Source organism: Thermothelomyces heterothallicus (assembly GCF_042370625.1).
Source record: "Thermothelomyces heterothallicus CBS 202.75 unplaced genomic scaffold P884_scaffold_25, whole genome shotgun sequence".
NCBI classification, from domain to species: Eukaryota; Fungi; Ascomycota; class Sordariomycetes; order Sordariales; family Chaetomiaceae; genus Thermothelomyces; species Thermothelomyces heterothallicus.
In genome coordinates, this window is record NW_027192586.1 from 101,554 (window position 1) to 115,650 (window position 14,097).

Sequence of the window (14,097 nt, forward strand, 5' to 3'; positions counted from 1 at the left end):
TCCCCGTCAGCCAAGGCGAGAGATGGGGTCTCGGCTGGTACCAGGTCCTGAACAACAAACTTGCCCAGCCGCCATCATTCCTCTAGTCGAACGGTATCCTCCTTAGCTGTTCCCCAGCCCCCCTCTTCTTCATCTCTGCGGCCGCGGCGATGCTGCTCGGCACTCTGATCCCGCAGCAGTCCCCCCAGCCGCTCGGCTGGTGCACATGTCTCACCCCGTTCTGGTCATCAAACACCTCCACCTCGCCCCCTTCCTCCTCGTCGCCGTCCTCCTCCTCCGCCCCTTCTTCGCCCGCCCCGCCCTCCTTGGAAGACCGCCGCCGCGGCGGCGGCGGCGGCGGCGGCGGCTCGCTCATGCCCTCGGCGGCGGGGATCAGGCTGCCAAAGAGGAAGTGCTGCATCACGGGCAGCTTGCCGAGCACCTCGCTCACGAACATGCGGCGCATGCCGGCCTCGATCTTGGCCCAGTTCTTGGCGCCGCTGATGTCGTCGAGCATGGGGCTGTGCCAGCGCAGGCCCTTGACCGTCTTCGTGCTGTTGACGAAGGCGACCTGGCCGAGGTAGAGGTACTCCGGGCCGAACTCCTCGAGGGTCAGCTCGTGGTGGACGGCGCGCGGGGTGAGGAAGGGGTGGTGCAGCAGCTGGCTGGAGCCGAAGAGGAAGGGCAGGAACTGGTAGTCGTCCAGCCCCCACACGCCGTGCGAGCCGGCCGGCTCGAGGTAGTAGGCGCCCTGGACGCGGCGCATGACGGCCAGGTAGCGGGCGAAGACGCGCAGGACGAGCGGGGGGAAGTCGGGCGCCGGGGAGAGCAGGGAGAGCTGGTGCAGGCAGAGCAGCCACATGAAGAAGTTGAGCTCGTGGCCGGAGCCGTAGTCGATGCGGGTGCGGTTGCCGAACGAGTGGCAGAGGTAGGCCGACAGCTCCGGCACGGCGGCCGGGTGGGGGACGCGCAGGAGGGTGGTGTGCCAGGCGGGCGCGCGCTTCTTGACCTTGTCGAGGAAGACGCGGAAGGCCTTGTTGCCGAAGCGGGAGCCGCCTTGGTCCTCGGGCGGTGAGTCCGCGCAGAGGGCCTCGACCTCGTCCAGGATGGCGAGGATGGCCCGCGAGGTCGGGGAGAGGTCGGCGTCCCTGACGGAGGAGATGGGCCTGTCGACGACCGAGTCGGACAGGCCGAAGATGAAGGAGAGGATGAGGGTGTAGGTCGGCGACGAGAGGAAGAGCTGGTGGTCGCTCTGCGAGAGGATCCTCCTGGTGGGGACGGTGAAGTTGAGGTTTGCCGGATCCGGCCGCGGCGGTGCCGGCGGCGTCTCCGGGACGGGCATGGGGTTCACCGGCTCGGCCTTCCTCCGCCGGGGTTCCAGTTTCGGGATGCGGTCCCTCAGGTTGGGAATGGCCCCGCTTGGCCCCGGACGCGGGGCAGCGCCCGAGTCGGCATTCTGGTCCTCCTTTTTGGGGACCATAGCTGGGGATGTCGATGTCATGTCGAGGTTCCTTGTTTGTTTTCTGTGATGGAGAGAGAATCTTGGTACGACTTCCGATGGGGTGATGAGTTCGCGAGCGAGTTATTTGAAAGAAGTGGGTTAGGCACTGTACGGATAGTTACGTATGAACTGACTTAGGTATCGTACATACGTATCGGTGCTGAGTGCGTTCGAAATCCATTTCAACTTCGCCACCCGATTTCGGAATAGGTGTCGGCAGGACTGTGTGACGACTACCGAATATTTCTTTCGACGAGACGCGATGAAATGGAATATTCTAACGCCGTGGAACTCGCTTCAAAGTCGGGCATGCGCTTTTGAAGCTCAGTGTGCAGTGGTGCCTGGGCCCGCTGACGCAGCAACCGTGGACCCTGCAAGTCGCTGCCTTGCTTGCCCGGAAGTCACTGAACTGCGGGGCTGTATCATTTGCAGGTCAGCCCAGAAGTCTGCCGCAAAAGACTCAATTGGGCAATCGCGTTGCGTCCCGAAGTCGAAAATTAGGTGAGAAGCCTGCGCGAGTGAACTACATAATTACAATTCGACATCCAGTCACAAATCAACTCGTAAAAGGCAGAGAAAAAAGGTCAAGATGACAGCAACAACGGCACCAGAAGCTGCACTCGGAGTTCTTCCGCGTTCGGACGGTTCTGCAAAATATTCCCACGCCGGGTACACCGTCACGGCGTCAGTCAATGGCCCCATCGAAGCGCAGAGGAGGGATGAGCACGCATACGAGGCACACGTTGACGTCGTCGTACGGCCAGCAGCGGGCGTCGGAGGTGGGAGACTCCTCTCGATTTCCCCGTCGGCACGTGGGAAGGGACTTCTCAACCCAGACTGACACTTGCGCTTCCCTTTAGGAACCCGGGAGCGGCACCTCGAATCCCTCTTGCAGTCCTCTCTCACTCAGCTCATCCTCGTCAAGAACTTCCCCCGCTCTCTCATCCAGATCGTTCTCCAGATCGAAGACTCTCCAGAGAACGACTATGTGAACACGAAGCTTGTTCAGGCGAGCCTGGTGAGTCGGATCCGAAACGGCATTTAGCGGGAAAAAAAGAAAGGAAAGGGGCTTCGACTGCTGACCGCCTGCGTCAGAACTTTGCCATTATGCCGGCGTTGGTCCAGGCGGCTATGCTGGCGCTCCTCTCGGCCGGGGTGCCGATGAGGGCGACGGCAACGGCAACGGCCGTTGCCATTGTGCGTCAAGACGGCGGCAAGAGGACGATAGTAGACCCTTCGCCGAGGGAAGTCGAAACAGCAGAGTCAGTTCATGTACTGGGTTTCACGTCCCATGACGGCCTTTTACTGGCAGAGAGCGAGGGCGACTTTACAGTCGGCGAATGGGACGAAGTCTACGAGATTGCAAGGGCGATCTGCTGCCGCTCCGCGCCAGCCAAGGAAGGAATGGCCATGGTACTGGACGACGAGCAGACCAGCGGACCGGATATGCGCCAGTTTCTCCGGTCAGCTATGGAGTCAAAGGTGGCTGCGGACCTTCATTGGAAGTGAGAGGGCGGACTCCTGTCGCGATCCTCGATCCAGCCTGAACCGGGGAGGGTGCAGCGCCGAGGCGAGCTCTGAGGTTAAAGCTGGATGGGTGTGAAAAGTCGTTGAAAGGGGCGGGCTCATGGAGGGAACCCCGAGGCGTGTACGGCTCGAAATACGGACATCGCTCGCCTCGCGATGATGAGTTCTAAAACGCCCCAAGACGTGGCGTCCCCCGCCTTGTGTGTGAAGGGGGAGGCAGGAAAGCAGGAGCAGGGAAACACTGATGGAGGAGCATAGTGTAGGATACGAATGTCCGGATGTTCACAGGAGCAAGCCTGAAATGATGCGCGACAAGGCGACCAGAATACCGGCCATCGGCAACGGTGCCCAGGCCAACGGGCAGCTTGGCAGCTATCACGACAAAACAAAATGAATGCCGCTTCGCGGGACTTTTTAGGATGGATGTCTTGTGTTGTCAGGAACCACCAAAAAAACCTGTTACCATCTCAAACGTTTGGTGGGCCCGCTTGCAGGGTCGTGTGCGGACTGGTCTTATTTTGCGGGCCGAGGCCCTGTTTCATCCTTCGTGGCTACACAACACTAGCCAGGGCTCCGTTTACAGTATCCTCCTCACCGCTTCCACGGAGTTGCGATGCTGCGTCCTCAGGGTTTATCGGTCATGTTGCTCTGTGCAGGTGATGACCGCGGGTTCGAGACTCCCCGGGCGCTTGCTGAGGGTTCAATTGTTCCTCACTCCGGAATGTGGGGGGCCCAGGTAAAGCCTTGCATGTGTAGTACATGCAGTTGTGGTGGATCTCTATTTTTTGACGCCGACCTTCGAAACATCCCCGGCGGCTCTCTCGGACCCCGACTTCTGAGGGCTTGAGCATCTTATTGCAGAGTTATTGATACGCTGGACTCGAGAAGCCGGCTGCTTGGCGTCGTCCCTGCTTGATTCCCGCCAATGGTGTTGGGCAGAGCGTATCATCTCCGTGGGGCTGACAATGCTACTATGAGCGCCGTGTAAGTATGTATGTTACTGTATGTACGTCCATACATACACTACGCGGCCTCTTATCTAAGACCCCCAATCCGCCTAGCAAATCCCCAAACGTTTTGGAGCTCCTCCGTAACTTGGGGTTGTCGTCGAAAACTGGGTCCTTTAATGCGGCTCCCTGTACGGAATAGTTAGTGTAGTTTATGAGCGCTGGGGTTGCGGAACCGATCCCCTAGCCGCAGCTTGCAGCTGGCTCGAGCGGCAGATGTGCGGGTCCCCGCTTGTAGCTGTCAGGGGGTTGCTCCGCTGGGCGATCCCACTGGGGGAGAGCTAGACTGCTCGCCTCCAGACCCTGGCATCCAGGAGGCAATGCTGAGACTCGCAGGCCCGAACGCCCAGACACATCCCTTGTTTCTGGGCCCCCAGCGAAGGGAGAACGAAATAACGACGCCTGTTATTGACACCCTATTACGTGGAGAAAATGATGCGAAACCAGGGAGTTAGAATGGTGCTGTCATGGGAAAGAAACCGTCGAGTGGTAACGTTATCGATGCCTCGGGGGAAGCTTGTCGTCCCAAGTGCAAGACGTAGAGAATGCCGCTTTTCCGGTACGTGATGCATGGAGTTGCATGTACATAGTATATACACTAGTTACTCTCTGTATGTGTGTGTATGTACATGGGTCTCATACTCCTCACAGAGACACTCCTACACTAAAGCCGGCTCAATGTGCCGGAGCTGCGTGGGGACGAAGTTGGAGGCAGACCGGGAGAGTTTGCCGATGACACAGCGGGATGCTGAACTCGGCACGCGGAAACCAGCCTCTCGGCGTGTAAGAGGGGTGGGTGTATGTACTTTTACAGTTCTGTACAGTAGTACTGCAGTTTGAGCGTACAAGGTACTTACCTATCTCGTTGTGTTTACCCCTAGTTACTCGTCCCCTGCCTTCTTCACACGAGGGGGAAGGACATGGGAACATGGTCGTCGTGTATCGAGATATTAAACCATCCAGATGCGCATGCTGCTAGTGTACGCCTTCTCTCTTCAGTCGCGTCTTGATGACCCAGATTGCCGTTCCTTGACATCTTCCCTCCTCTTTTCTTCGTTTCTTTTCTTCCGGCTCCGAGAGCCTGCCTGGTTTAGAACTCTGGCAGTTCTTCTAATCTTCGTCTCCTCCGCTCCCCCCCCCCTTTTTGACTGCACATCTCTTGGTTTATTACGTTTTATTTTGTCTACTATTTACTATTCTTTATACCTTAGCCACAAACGGTCTAATTCTTCGACACTCTCTCGGGACCTTTTTCCGAAGACGCGGAATCCAAACTTGGCATTAGCACGCACCATCACGCTCGCTCTGTGTGCCGCAAGCGGTCACAAGTTCTCGGCAATTTCTCGATCCGGCATCCCCCCAATTCTTGATCTCAGCATTTTTTCGAGCACCATCACCACTGATCACGATACGCCTGATCACGCTTTTGGCGGTTGAACCACGGGAAAGGACAGACTGCAGATTGCAATCGAGTCACAAAACCAACGTGCAGCGCAGCATTGCCAATCGGTGCACCAAAACGGCCAACGCTACCTGCAACCAGACGGTCGGACCATTGACAGCCGGCCTGTGTGTCCTGTTGACCTCACTGCCCTCAGCCCCCCACCGATTTTCCCCCACAACAAAAGCCATTCCCGTCCCCATCTGCAGCTCGGTGTCAAGTCCCCGAGGCATTCTCGGTTAGGTTCTGTCGGGACAGCGTGCACCGCAAACACAGCAGCGTAAAATCAATTCGCCGGTCGAACCTTGCGGACTTTGGTACCCTCGGAGGTGAGCGAGCTCTGCGGCTTGTTAATATTATATATTTTTTCCTGTTCTATCTTCCCCCCCCTCTGCATAGCCTTCCGTACCTACCTTCGCGCGGACGTCCCTTCCCTTGCTGCAAGTACGGGATCGAGGTACCCACTCAAAGCACATCACACCGGGTTGTGCCTTGCTGCTCAGGCCCTGTCTGGCCGGGCCGCACGCACCCACACCCACTGGCATTGTTCGCTTCGGCGTTCCAAGTCCAAGACAAGGCCATGATTACGCACGGGGGCAACGCCACTAACACACCGCTCTCGGAGACAGTCGATTCTGTGCACGATCCAACTACGTCCCTTGACTGGATCTCAACTTTCTCGGGCAGTGCGGCAGGATCTGATCTTTCGCCAATCGACCCGAATCCCGGCTCCGACTTTGCCATTCGGTGACGTCGGCAGAACAGCGTGTCGGGTCACTTCGTGCATTTCCCCCGACTCTCTTGCAGGAACTCGAGGGTTACACGGGGAAAAGCGAGACCGCTCTCATCTTGCCGCACTTGGGTCTCTGTAACCAATCTGAGGGCCCCAGCCGTCCAATTCGACCCTGCCAGAAGGTTTCCACTACGGTTACCTTGTTCCCACTATTAGAGAAAGGAAATAGTCCCCGACGGGAACGAGCGAGCGCCCACGCGCACCGGCGAGGCGAGACCTACTGTGACTATTTGCAGGACGCTACTGCAGTGTTGACCCTGACGTGACGGTCAGGGGCGGGGGAAACGTGCGCATCACCGACGCAGTTGTTATCGGTAGCGAGGTGCCGACTTGTTGCGTTGCACTACTACAACTAACTAGGCCGTGCTCCGGACACACATATTTTGCCCCCGAGCCAAGACAGCAGCAGCCAAACTTGCACTGAGCCGGCGGGGCTGAAAATAGCAATCCCCACCCCCCCAAGTCCGACCATGTCCGGTTCAATTCACCCAGTCCCAGGGATCCCCGCTGACATCCCGCATCCCCTGCGGCAGAAGCGTTATGCCCTGGATGGAGTTGATAAACCCTCGTCCGCCAATTCCGAGACCTCGCTGGCTCTGAATGGATTCCTCCCCCTGACTCTGGCGCCTCCGGACAACGGGGATCCGAGCTCCTCGTCATCGCCTGCAGACCTCGACGACGCAACTGTGACTGCGACCTCGTCGAGTGCTGCAGACGCAGCAGCCCCAGCAGCAGCAGCTCCAGCAACCATCACAACGACAACAACAGAGAATCGAGATGACGGTTTCGTCGCCGCGCCGCAATCCACTCTGCCTATAACAGGCGCACTGGTTCCGCCTGATCCCGATTTCTCTCAGCAGAAGCAGCAGCAGCAGCAGCAACAGCAATACTCGCCGTACAGCAGCCGCCCCGGATCTGCTGCCCCCGCCTGTCCTGCCCCTGCCCGGGGACACCGCAAGAACGCGCCCTCGACCGAGTCTGTCCCGCGACAGACCATCTTGAAAGCACTGGCCTCGGTCGCACGCAACAACAAGCCCCAGGCCCTCTCGCTGACCGGCATGCTGTCCGCACACAGCGCCTCCAACGGCGCCGACGACCGGCCCGAGTCCGCCTCCTCGCAGCAGCTTTGCGACGCCCTCAACGGCCTCGCCAAGGCCCAAAATGCCCGCTCCATCTCCGCCGCCACCCCCACCGCCGCCTTCCCGGCGCTGCAGTCGCCCTGCTTCTACCACAACGGCTTCGATGACGCCGTCAACCTGGACAAGGTGCTCGAGGAGATCAAGGACGACGAGTCCATGTCGCACTCGCGTCTGGTCCAGACGGCGCGGAGCGTGCGCGAGGTGTCGAAACAGCTCCAGCGCCGGCCCTTCAAGCGCGCCTTCAAGAACGTCATGATCGTGACCAAGGCCCGCGACAACCAGCTCGTCCTCCTCACCCGCGAGCTCGCCATGTTCCTCTTGCTGACCCCCCGGTACGGCTCCGACGTTGGCGTCAACGTGTACGTGGACGCCAAGCTCCGCCACTCGAAGCGCTTCGACGCCCGGGGCATCACCGACCTGGACCCCCGCTTCAAGGAGATGCTCAAGTACTGGACCCCCGACCTGTGCTGGAGCCAGCCCGAAACCTTCGACCTGGTTCTGACCCTCGGCGGCGACGGCACCGTCCTCTACACCTCCTGGCTCTTCCAGCGCATCGTGCCCCCGGTCTTGTCCTTCAGCCTGGGGAGCCTCGGCTTCCTGACCAAGTTCGAATTTGACCAGTACAAGGACCACCTAAACCGCGTCATGGGCGACGAAGGCATCCGCGTGAATTTCCGGATGCGCTTCACATGTACCGTCTACCGCGACGGCAAGGGCCAGGAGATGGAGGAGGGCGAGCAGTTCGAGGTCTTGAACGAGCTCGTCATCGACCGCGGGCCGTCCCCCTACGTCTCCAACCTGGAGCTGTACGGCGACGACGAGCTGTTGACTGTGGTTCAGGCGGACGGCTGCATCTTCTCGACGCCGACCGGTAAGCGCCTTTTACCCACTTTCCCTCCTCTTCCCTCCTCTTCCCTCCTCTTCCCTCCTCTTCCCTCCTCTTCCCTCCTCTTCCCTCCTCTTCCCTCCTTTTCTTTCCTTATCTCTCTCTCTCTCTCTCTCTCTCTAACACACCCACGCACAGGATCCACGGCCTACTCCCTCTCTGCGGGCGGCTCTCTCGTCCACCCCGACATCCCCGCCATCCTGCTAACCCCAATCTGCCCGCACACGCTCTCGTTCCGGCCCATGGTCCTGTCGGACACCATGTGCCTGCGCGTGTCGGTCCCGCGCAACAGCCGCGCGACCGCCTACTGCGCCTTTGACGGCAAGGGCCGCATCGAGCTCAAGCAAGGCGACCACGTCACCATCACTGCCTCGCAGTACCCTTTCCCCACCGTCCTCCGCACGCCCACCGAGTGGTTCGATAGCGTGTCGAGGACGCTGCGCTGGAACGTGCGTGCCGCCACGCAGAAGGCCTTCGACCTCGGCGGCGGCAACAAGGGGGGCAAGGCCGACGGCAACAACGGCGAGTCGGCCGACGGCAGCGAGGACGACGAGGGGTGGGACATTGACACCGACTCGGCCTGCTACGCGAGCGAGGAGAACAGTACCGCTGCTAGTCCTCTGAGGAGGCAGATGAGCATGCTGGGCTTGTAGCTTTTTCTTGTGTACCGCTTTATTTATTATCCCCCCCCCACCTCTTCATCTCTTCTTCTCCTCACCGCTCCTGTCCTGATGATATTGTTGGCTTCCGTTGCCATAGAAGGGGGTGACCCCCTTATTCCCTATTATTAGGATCATATCGGGTTTGAGGACAAGCTGGTTGGGCGGGATTCGAGACCATAGCGAAAGCATCTTCATAGCGTGGTGTATGTGCGTGTCGCGTGTCTCACGGGGCTTGATGGGTTTGAAGAAGCATGGCATATGTTTTCGCTTTGCTGGTTTCCGTGCCGCTGTGCTTGGTACGCGGGATGTCAAGTTGCGCGATCGTTTCTTTATATCGGGGAGGGCGTTTTGGGTGTGTTTATCTTTCAGTGACTTCCACATACAAATCGGGATCGATCCGGGATGATGAGGAAACGGGAGGAGATGGATGGTTTATATATATATATTTTAAAGGCTTTTTATTTGCCTAGGACTCGGCAATGAACGTACGATTCTGGGATCGATTAGCTCTTGGGGGATGTCATCAGCAAAAAGGGGATTCCGACCTCTTACAAGACTGCAACGCAGCAACCCCGCAATCCTAGAGCCAGTTGGTGTCGAATCGAACCAGACGACATCTCACATGCCTGCCATTGGTTGCTTCTGCGTGCCCGGGTCTGGCCGTCACATTCCTTCGCCGTCAATTATAGCCCTGCCCTCTTCTCTCTTGTGTGTGCAGTACAGCAGGCGCCACGTCCTGCCGTCTCCCCTGAGTCCCTGACTGCCGAGGGGCCGAGGGGTTGAAAGGACTTTGTCGTGCCATGATCACGCGATTTCCGAAGCAGTATCTGGCTGTAAGTCACTAGCGTGCTTCGTATCCGTCAGAGGGGGACGACGGCTGTCACTTGCACAAGACCGGACAGCCGGCCTCGATGCTCCTTTATTTTAATCTTATTTTACTTTATTCTCTGATTCTCGACCTCCGCGGCATAACCGGGCGTCACAGAAAAGCCGGACAGACACCGGGCCGTTGGTTCTCCGGCCGGCATCGGCATTACCGCGCCCCCGGCTAACAGATCCGTGGCATGGCTTCCGGATCTTCACCGAGGGACCAAAGAGCGAGAGAAGAGCCCTGAATGTGCGGCAACATTGATTGAGTTTGTCATGTTGTGTTCATGTTGTTAAAACTGTTAGGCGAGGGCGAGGGACCTGTGGTTGCTCCAGGCAAGGCCGAGAAAGCTGACCCGGAGGCGCAATGCCCGGTGGCTATGGAGTACGTCTATCGTCATTGCATGTGTGTACTTCAACCGGGAAGGGAAGAAGCACTTCCCAGACGACCCGTCGTGCCAACCGCTCTTCCTAGGGTGCAATGGATCCATTGCCAATCAAGTGAGGCCCCAAACACCATCCACAACACTGGCAACGCTCATCATCTGTAACCCAGCCATTCCCGTTCGTCAATCAAACCAATGTTAAGGCTGTCGGCAAAGACTCGTACGCACCTAAACGTCCAGGAACAGTGGCCTCTGTAATCCTAGAGGATAATTTCCCTGCCCCTAAGGGGTAAGAAAGGGTACTATATCCCTAACAATCCCGGCAAAACCAGCGGAACCCTCTTGTTCTGCATACAACGTATACATACAGCATATCCAGTAGACTTCCAGCGGACAACGACGGCATAAAGCGAGAAGGAAAGAGCTCATGGCCAACCAACGCCCTCGCCTCCCACCAGCTAAAGTAACTGAGCCAAGATATCCCACAAAATTCACCAAAAAATAAAAAAATAAAAAAAAATAATGGGCCGACTAAAGTGTATCCCTGGCCTTTGGGCAACCATGGGTTTGGCGTCCATCAAAACGCCAATGCAACGCAACACAAATGGAAACCGCGCCGATACTGTAAACAAACCACCATACCTTCCAACTGCCATCCTTTTAGAAAAATTGCGTGAGCTTGCGGGATAGAGAAGCAAATACGCAGTCCTCGATCAATCAGCATCAACTTTTCAACTCCATATTATTCTCTGACCAAGATCTGATCAGGCTGCGACGTCAAACATTGTTGGTAAATCTGCGGAACCCCACCGCTCAGCGCGCGAATTTGAGGGCAATCAAATTCGCGGCGGCGTCCACTTCCTTCTTTTTGCTGGGACTGATCTCGACAGCTGCAGCAGCCATGAAGCGCTGAACTTCATCTGCGTCGCCGCCCTCGTCGCGGTCGTCATTGTCGTCCTCGTAGATCAATGGAACATCAGGCTTGACTGGGGAGCGCCGCTGCCTGCTGCCGCCTGTCTGGAACTGCTTGGAGTAGGCGGCCCAGGAGGACGACGATGCGGGCGAGGTGGCGCTACGCGAAAGGGAGGCACTCGGACGATGCTGCTGCGGGTCCAATAGGGTCCGGCGCGGGTTCTTTTCGCCGTTCTTATCCGACGGCGGGCCCGAGGGGAGTCGCCGCCTGCCGCTCGGGTTGGTGACAGAGGAAAGAGTGCGGCGGAAGGGGCGAGGGTTGCCGTCCTCGTCGGGACTCAAGTTCTCCTTGTCGGATTCGGATGCCAGCAGCGACAGGTGGTCGAGCCCGCTCATGGGCTTGGGCTTGCTGGTGGTGTAACTGGGGACTCTCTGGATGTTGTGTCGCTGGCTGAGGGCCGAGGTTGTTTCGATCCGCGCCTGGCTGCTCCATGCCCTTTCAAGCCTCGGCCGTTTGAGGACGGCATGACGGCTCTCTGGGGTATGGGCCAGAAGATGGCTGCGGCGCTTTGCCCTGCTGCCGATGCTCTGGTCAAAAGAGTTGGCACTGACCGAGCTCAGTGACCTGAGCAAACTGATCTCTGCCGTCGCAGAACCGCTGCTCTCGTGCTTGGCCTGCGCGATCAGAGGGTCCTCCTGGCTGGTTGCGCTGGCGCAGTCTTCCCAGACGTGGACGTCGCTCGACCGGCCACGCAGGAGACGGGGCACCCTCCGGCTGCTGTAGGCCGAAAGGGAAGAGCGACGGGGGACTGATGACTTTGAAATGTCTGGCCACGGGACGGGTTCTACGGGCGTTGGTGGGGGGATCGTGCGTGGTGGAGAGTCTACTGCCTCGACGATCTCAGCCTGGCCTGTTATGGACATGGACAGGCGGAGTTGCGACGGCTGGGAGCTCGGTTTCCACGCGGGGGCATCGGGACCCGTACACGAAGGGTTCGGTTGCGAACTCGGGGATGGCAGCGGCTGGGATCTGCGACACGGATGAGCATTAGCGCTTAGGAAGGGACCGGACGGCTACATACTTGAGGGGCTCATGATGGCTAGGGTTCGATGCAAAGGAAGGAGCACTGGCGGCGTTCCGCCGGTTGGCCAAATAGCCAGGCGTCCCCGAGGTGGACCAAGAGGGAACGGGAGGAGCAGGGTCGGCGCTTGTCACAAGTTCTCTGCCCCGAGAAGTGAAAGATCCCCCCTCCGGCCGCGCTTGTGATGCACCTCCAGGGCCAACGTCGGAGCGGCAACCAGTAGAGTCCGGAAGGCCAGAGGAACCCGCGCGGAGCTCCGGCGGCGACACGCCCTTCGAGTCGGCAGGGAAGCTCTCGGGGTTGTAGGGGCTGTTCCCCGCGGGGTCGGCGAAGCGTGAGACAGAGATGCGGCCCTGGGTGATGGTCTCTATGAGCTGGGGCGACAAGGGACGCGCCTTGCGGCGGTCATTTTGGCGCCTGTTTTGAAACCATATCTGGCGGGGTGGTCAGTATTGGTGCCCAAGCAACGCCGCATCGAGACGCGCCATCCTGAACCTTACCCTCACGGCCTGCTTGCTCATTGAAACGCGTGATGTGATCTCGGCAATCTCGTCCTGGCTCGGCTGTGGATTTTGCTTGTAGGCTTGCATGAGAACGGCCTTGTCCGCCGGCCTGCATCCAAAGTACGTCAGCATGCAACGCTCCTAAGGACACGCGGTGGCGGTGGGGCAGGGAAGCGGAGAGGAGTGGAGGGAGAGATGGGGCGCACATACGAGGTCCTGTTCCTCTTGCCTTTAGGGTGCTGGCTCTTCGGGCGGTCCTCCCTCGTCGCGGATGGCGATGCCGAGTCCGAATTGGTCTGCGGTGACTGCTGAGAGGCACCCGGTGTTGTGGCGCTGCTCTGCAGCGAGCCAGCGGGCGACGCGGCGGGGGGAGGCGAGGCCTGGGAAGAGGCCTGGGGGGAGGCCTGGGGGGAGGCCTGGGACGAAGATTGGGGCGAGCTTTCGGACGCCATGTCGGGCAGGCCAAAAAGGTGGATTCAACACGCGTCGAGCGCCCGCAGCTTCGGTTGTCGGAAAAGAGGGAAAGAGGGGAGAAGGGAGGAAGGACGGGGGAAGGGAGGGAGGAAAGAGAGGATGAGCTACTCCTAGCTTTGCCAAATCCACATGCTCGCTCAGAGAGTAAGAGAAGGAGCTGTGGCGGGTAGGATTGACAGGACTCCGGACGTGTTGAGGGGGAAGGTCGCGGTCGAACTGGGATTTATTGCAAGACGCGCGGAGCAAGAGCGGGTGGGAGGGTGCAGCAGAGCCCGAGCCCGCAATCATCTGCGAGGGCCGGATCCACCGTTGGCGCGACCTTCGCGGCCGCGTCAGCTTCGACCAATCACGGCTGCGAGAGGCTGCCTGATCAGGTAACTAGTCAACAGAGCGACCGGGAAACAAGCACGCAGTTTAAACCGCCAAGAGTCGTGAATTGACCGCGATTTCCTCTATTTTCCTGAACCATCTCCGCTATCCACCTATCCACGATAGAAAGAATGGTTATGGCATGTCAGTGTTGTAGCAACTGAAGCAGAGGAGGAAGCACGCGGTGCCCTTTCGTTCTAATATTAATATTCCGCTCTAGAGTTTCTCCAATTCAAGGATCGATTCGAGTTGAGCTCATGAGGAAAATAAGCACGTTCGGGATCCATGTGTGGAATCCACTCGAGATTTGCATCAATTCTCCAGACTCATTCAACAGGGCATTGGCAATCCCACAAACGCCCCGCATCCGACTTCAAACCTGGAACAAGAACTGGGGAAAAAAAAAAGGAAAAGAAAATGGTGGTATCTACAGAGGCTGAGATGGATGCAGCAACCCAGCATGCTCCCAACAAGAACAACAACAACAACAACAACAACAACAACAACAACAACAACAACAACAACAACAACAACAACAACAACAACAACAACAACAACAACAACAACAA

At 58.4% G+C, this 14,097-nt stretch overlaps 4 protein-coding genes across 4 annotated transcripts; 2 read left to right on the forward strand and 2 right to left on the reverse strand.

The window, feature by feature from the left end:
• Positions 1 to 82: 82 nt before the first annotated feature.
• P884DRAFT_208386 (uncharacterized protein) lies at positions 83 to 1,480 on the reverse strand (the record flags this gene model as incomplete). Its single annotated transcript, XM_069438869.1, has 1 exon — positions 83 to 1,480. The coding sequence occupies one exon, from the start codon at positions 1,478 to 1,480 to the stop codon at positions 83 to 85; it is 1,398 nt and encodes a 465-aa protein (XP_069294843.1).
• A 589-nt stretch (positions 1,481 to 2,069) lies between these two features.
• Positions 2,070 to 2,989, forward strand: P884DRAFT_279899 (ribosomal protein S5 domain 2-type protein; the record flags this gene model as incomplete). The annotated part of the gene is made up of 3 exons (XM_069443374.1): positions 2,070 to 2,259; positions 2,341 to 2,498; positions 2,576 to 2,989. 3 exons carry the CDS (start codon positions 2,070 to 2,072, stop codon positions 2,987 to 2,989), a joined length of 762 nt encoding a protein of 253 aa, XP_069294844.1.
• A 3,470-nt stretch (positions 2,990 to 6,459) lies between these two features.
• Positions 6,460 to 8,949, forward strand: P884DRAFT_65820 (ATP-NAD kinase-like domain-containing protein). The gene is made up of 2 exons (XM_069446004.1): positions 6,460 to 8,258; positions 8,412 to 8,949. Exons 1-2 carry the CDS (start codon positions 6,719 to 6,721, stop codon positions 8,924 to 8,926), a joined length of 2,055 nt encoding a protein of 684 aa, XP_069294845.1. The 5' UTR covers positions 6,460 to 6,718; the 3' UTR covers positions 8,927 to 8,949.
• A 2,052-nt stretch (positions 8,950 to 11,001) lies between these two features.
• Positions 11,002 to 13,137, reverse strand: P884DRAFT_208338 (uncharacterized protein; the record flags this gene model as incomplete). The annotated part of the gene is made up of 4 exons (XM_069438865.1): positions 11,002 to 12,130; positions 12,183 to 12,616; positions 12,683 to 12,794; positions 12,896 to 13,137. The coding sequence occupies 4 exons, from the start codon at positions 13,135 to 13,137 to the stop codon at positions 11,002 to 11,004; spliced, it is 1,917 nt and encodes a 638-aa protein (XP_069294846.1).
• Positions 13,138 to 14,097: the final 960 nt, after the last annotated feature.

What these genes read in the sequence shown, in the direction of transcription:
- P884DRAFT_65820 (XM_069446004.1), top strand. Translation starts at nt 6,719, where the DNA reads ATGTCCGGTTCAATTCACCCAGTCCCAGGGATCCCCGCTGACATCCCG. An exon ending in CATCTTCTCGACGCCGACCG is followed by an intron (nt 8,259 to 8,411) that starts GTAAGCGCCTTT and finishes ACCCACGCACAG; the next exon opens with GATCCACGGCCTACTCCCTC.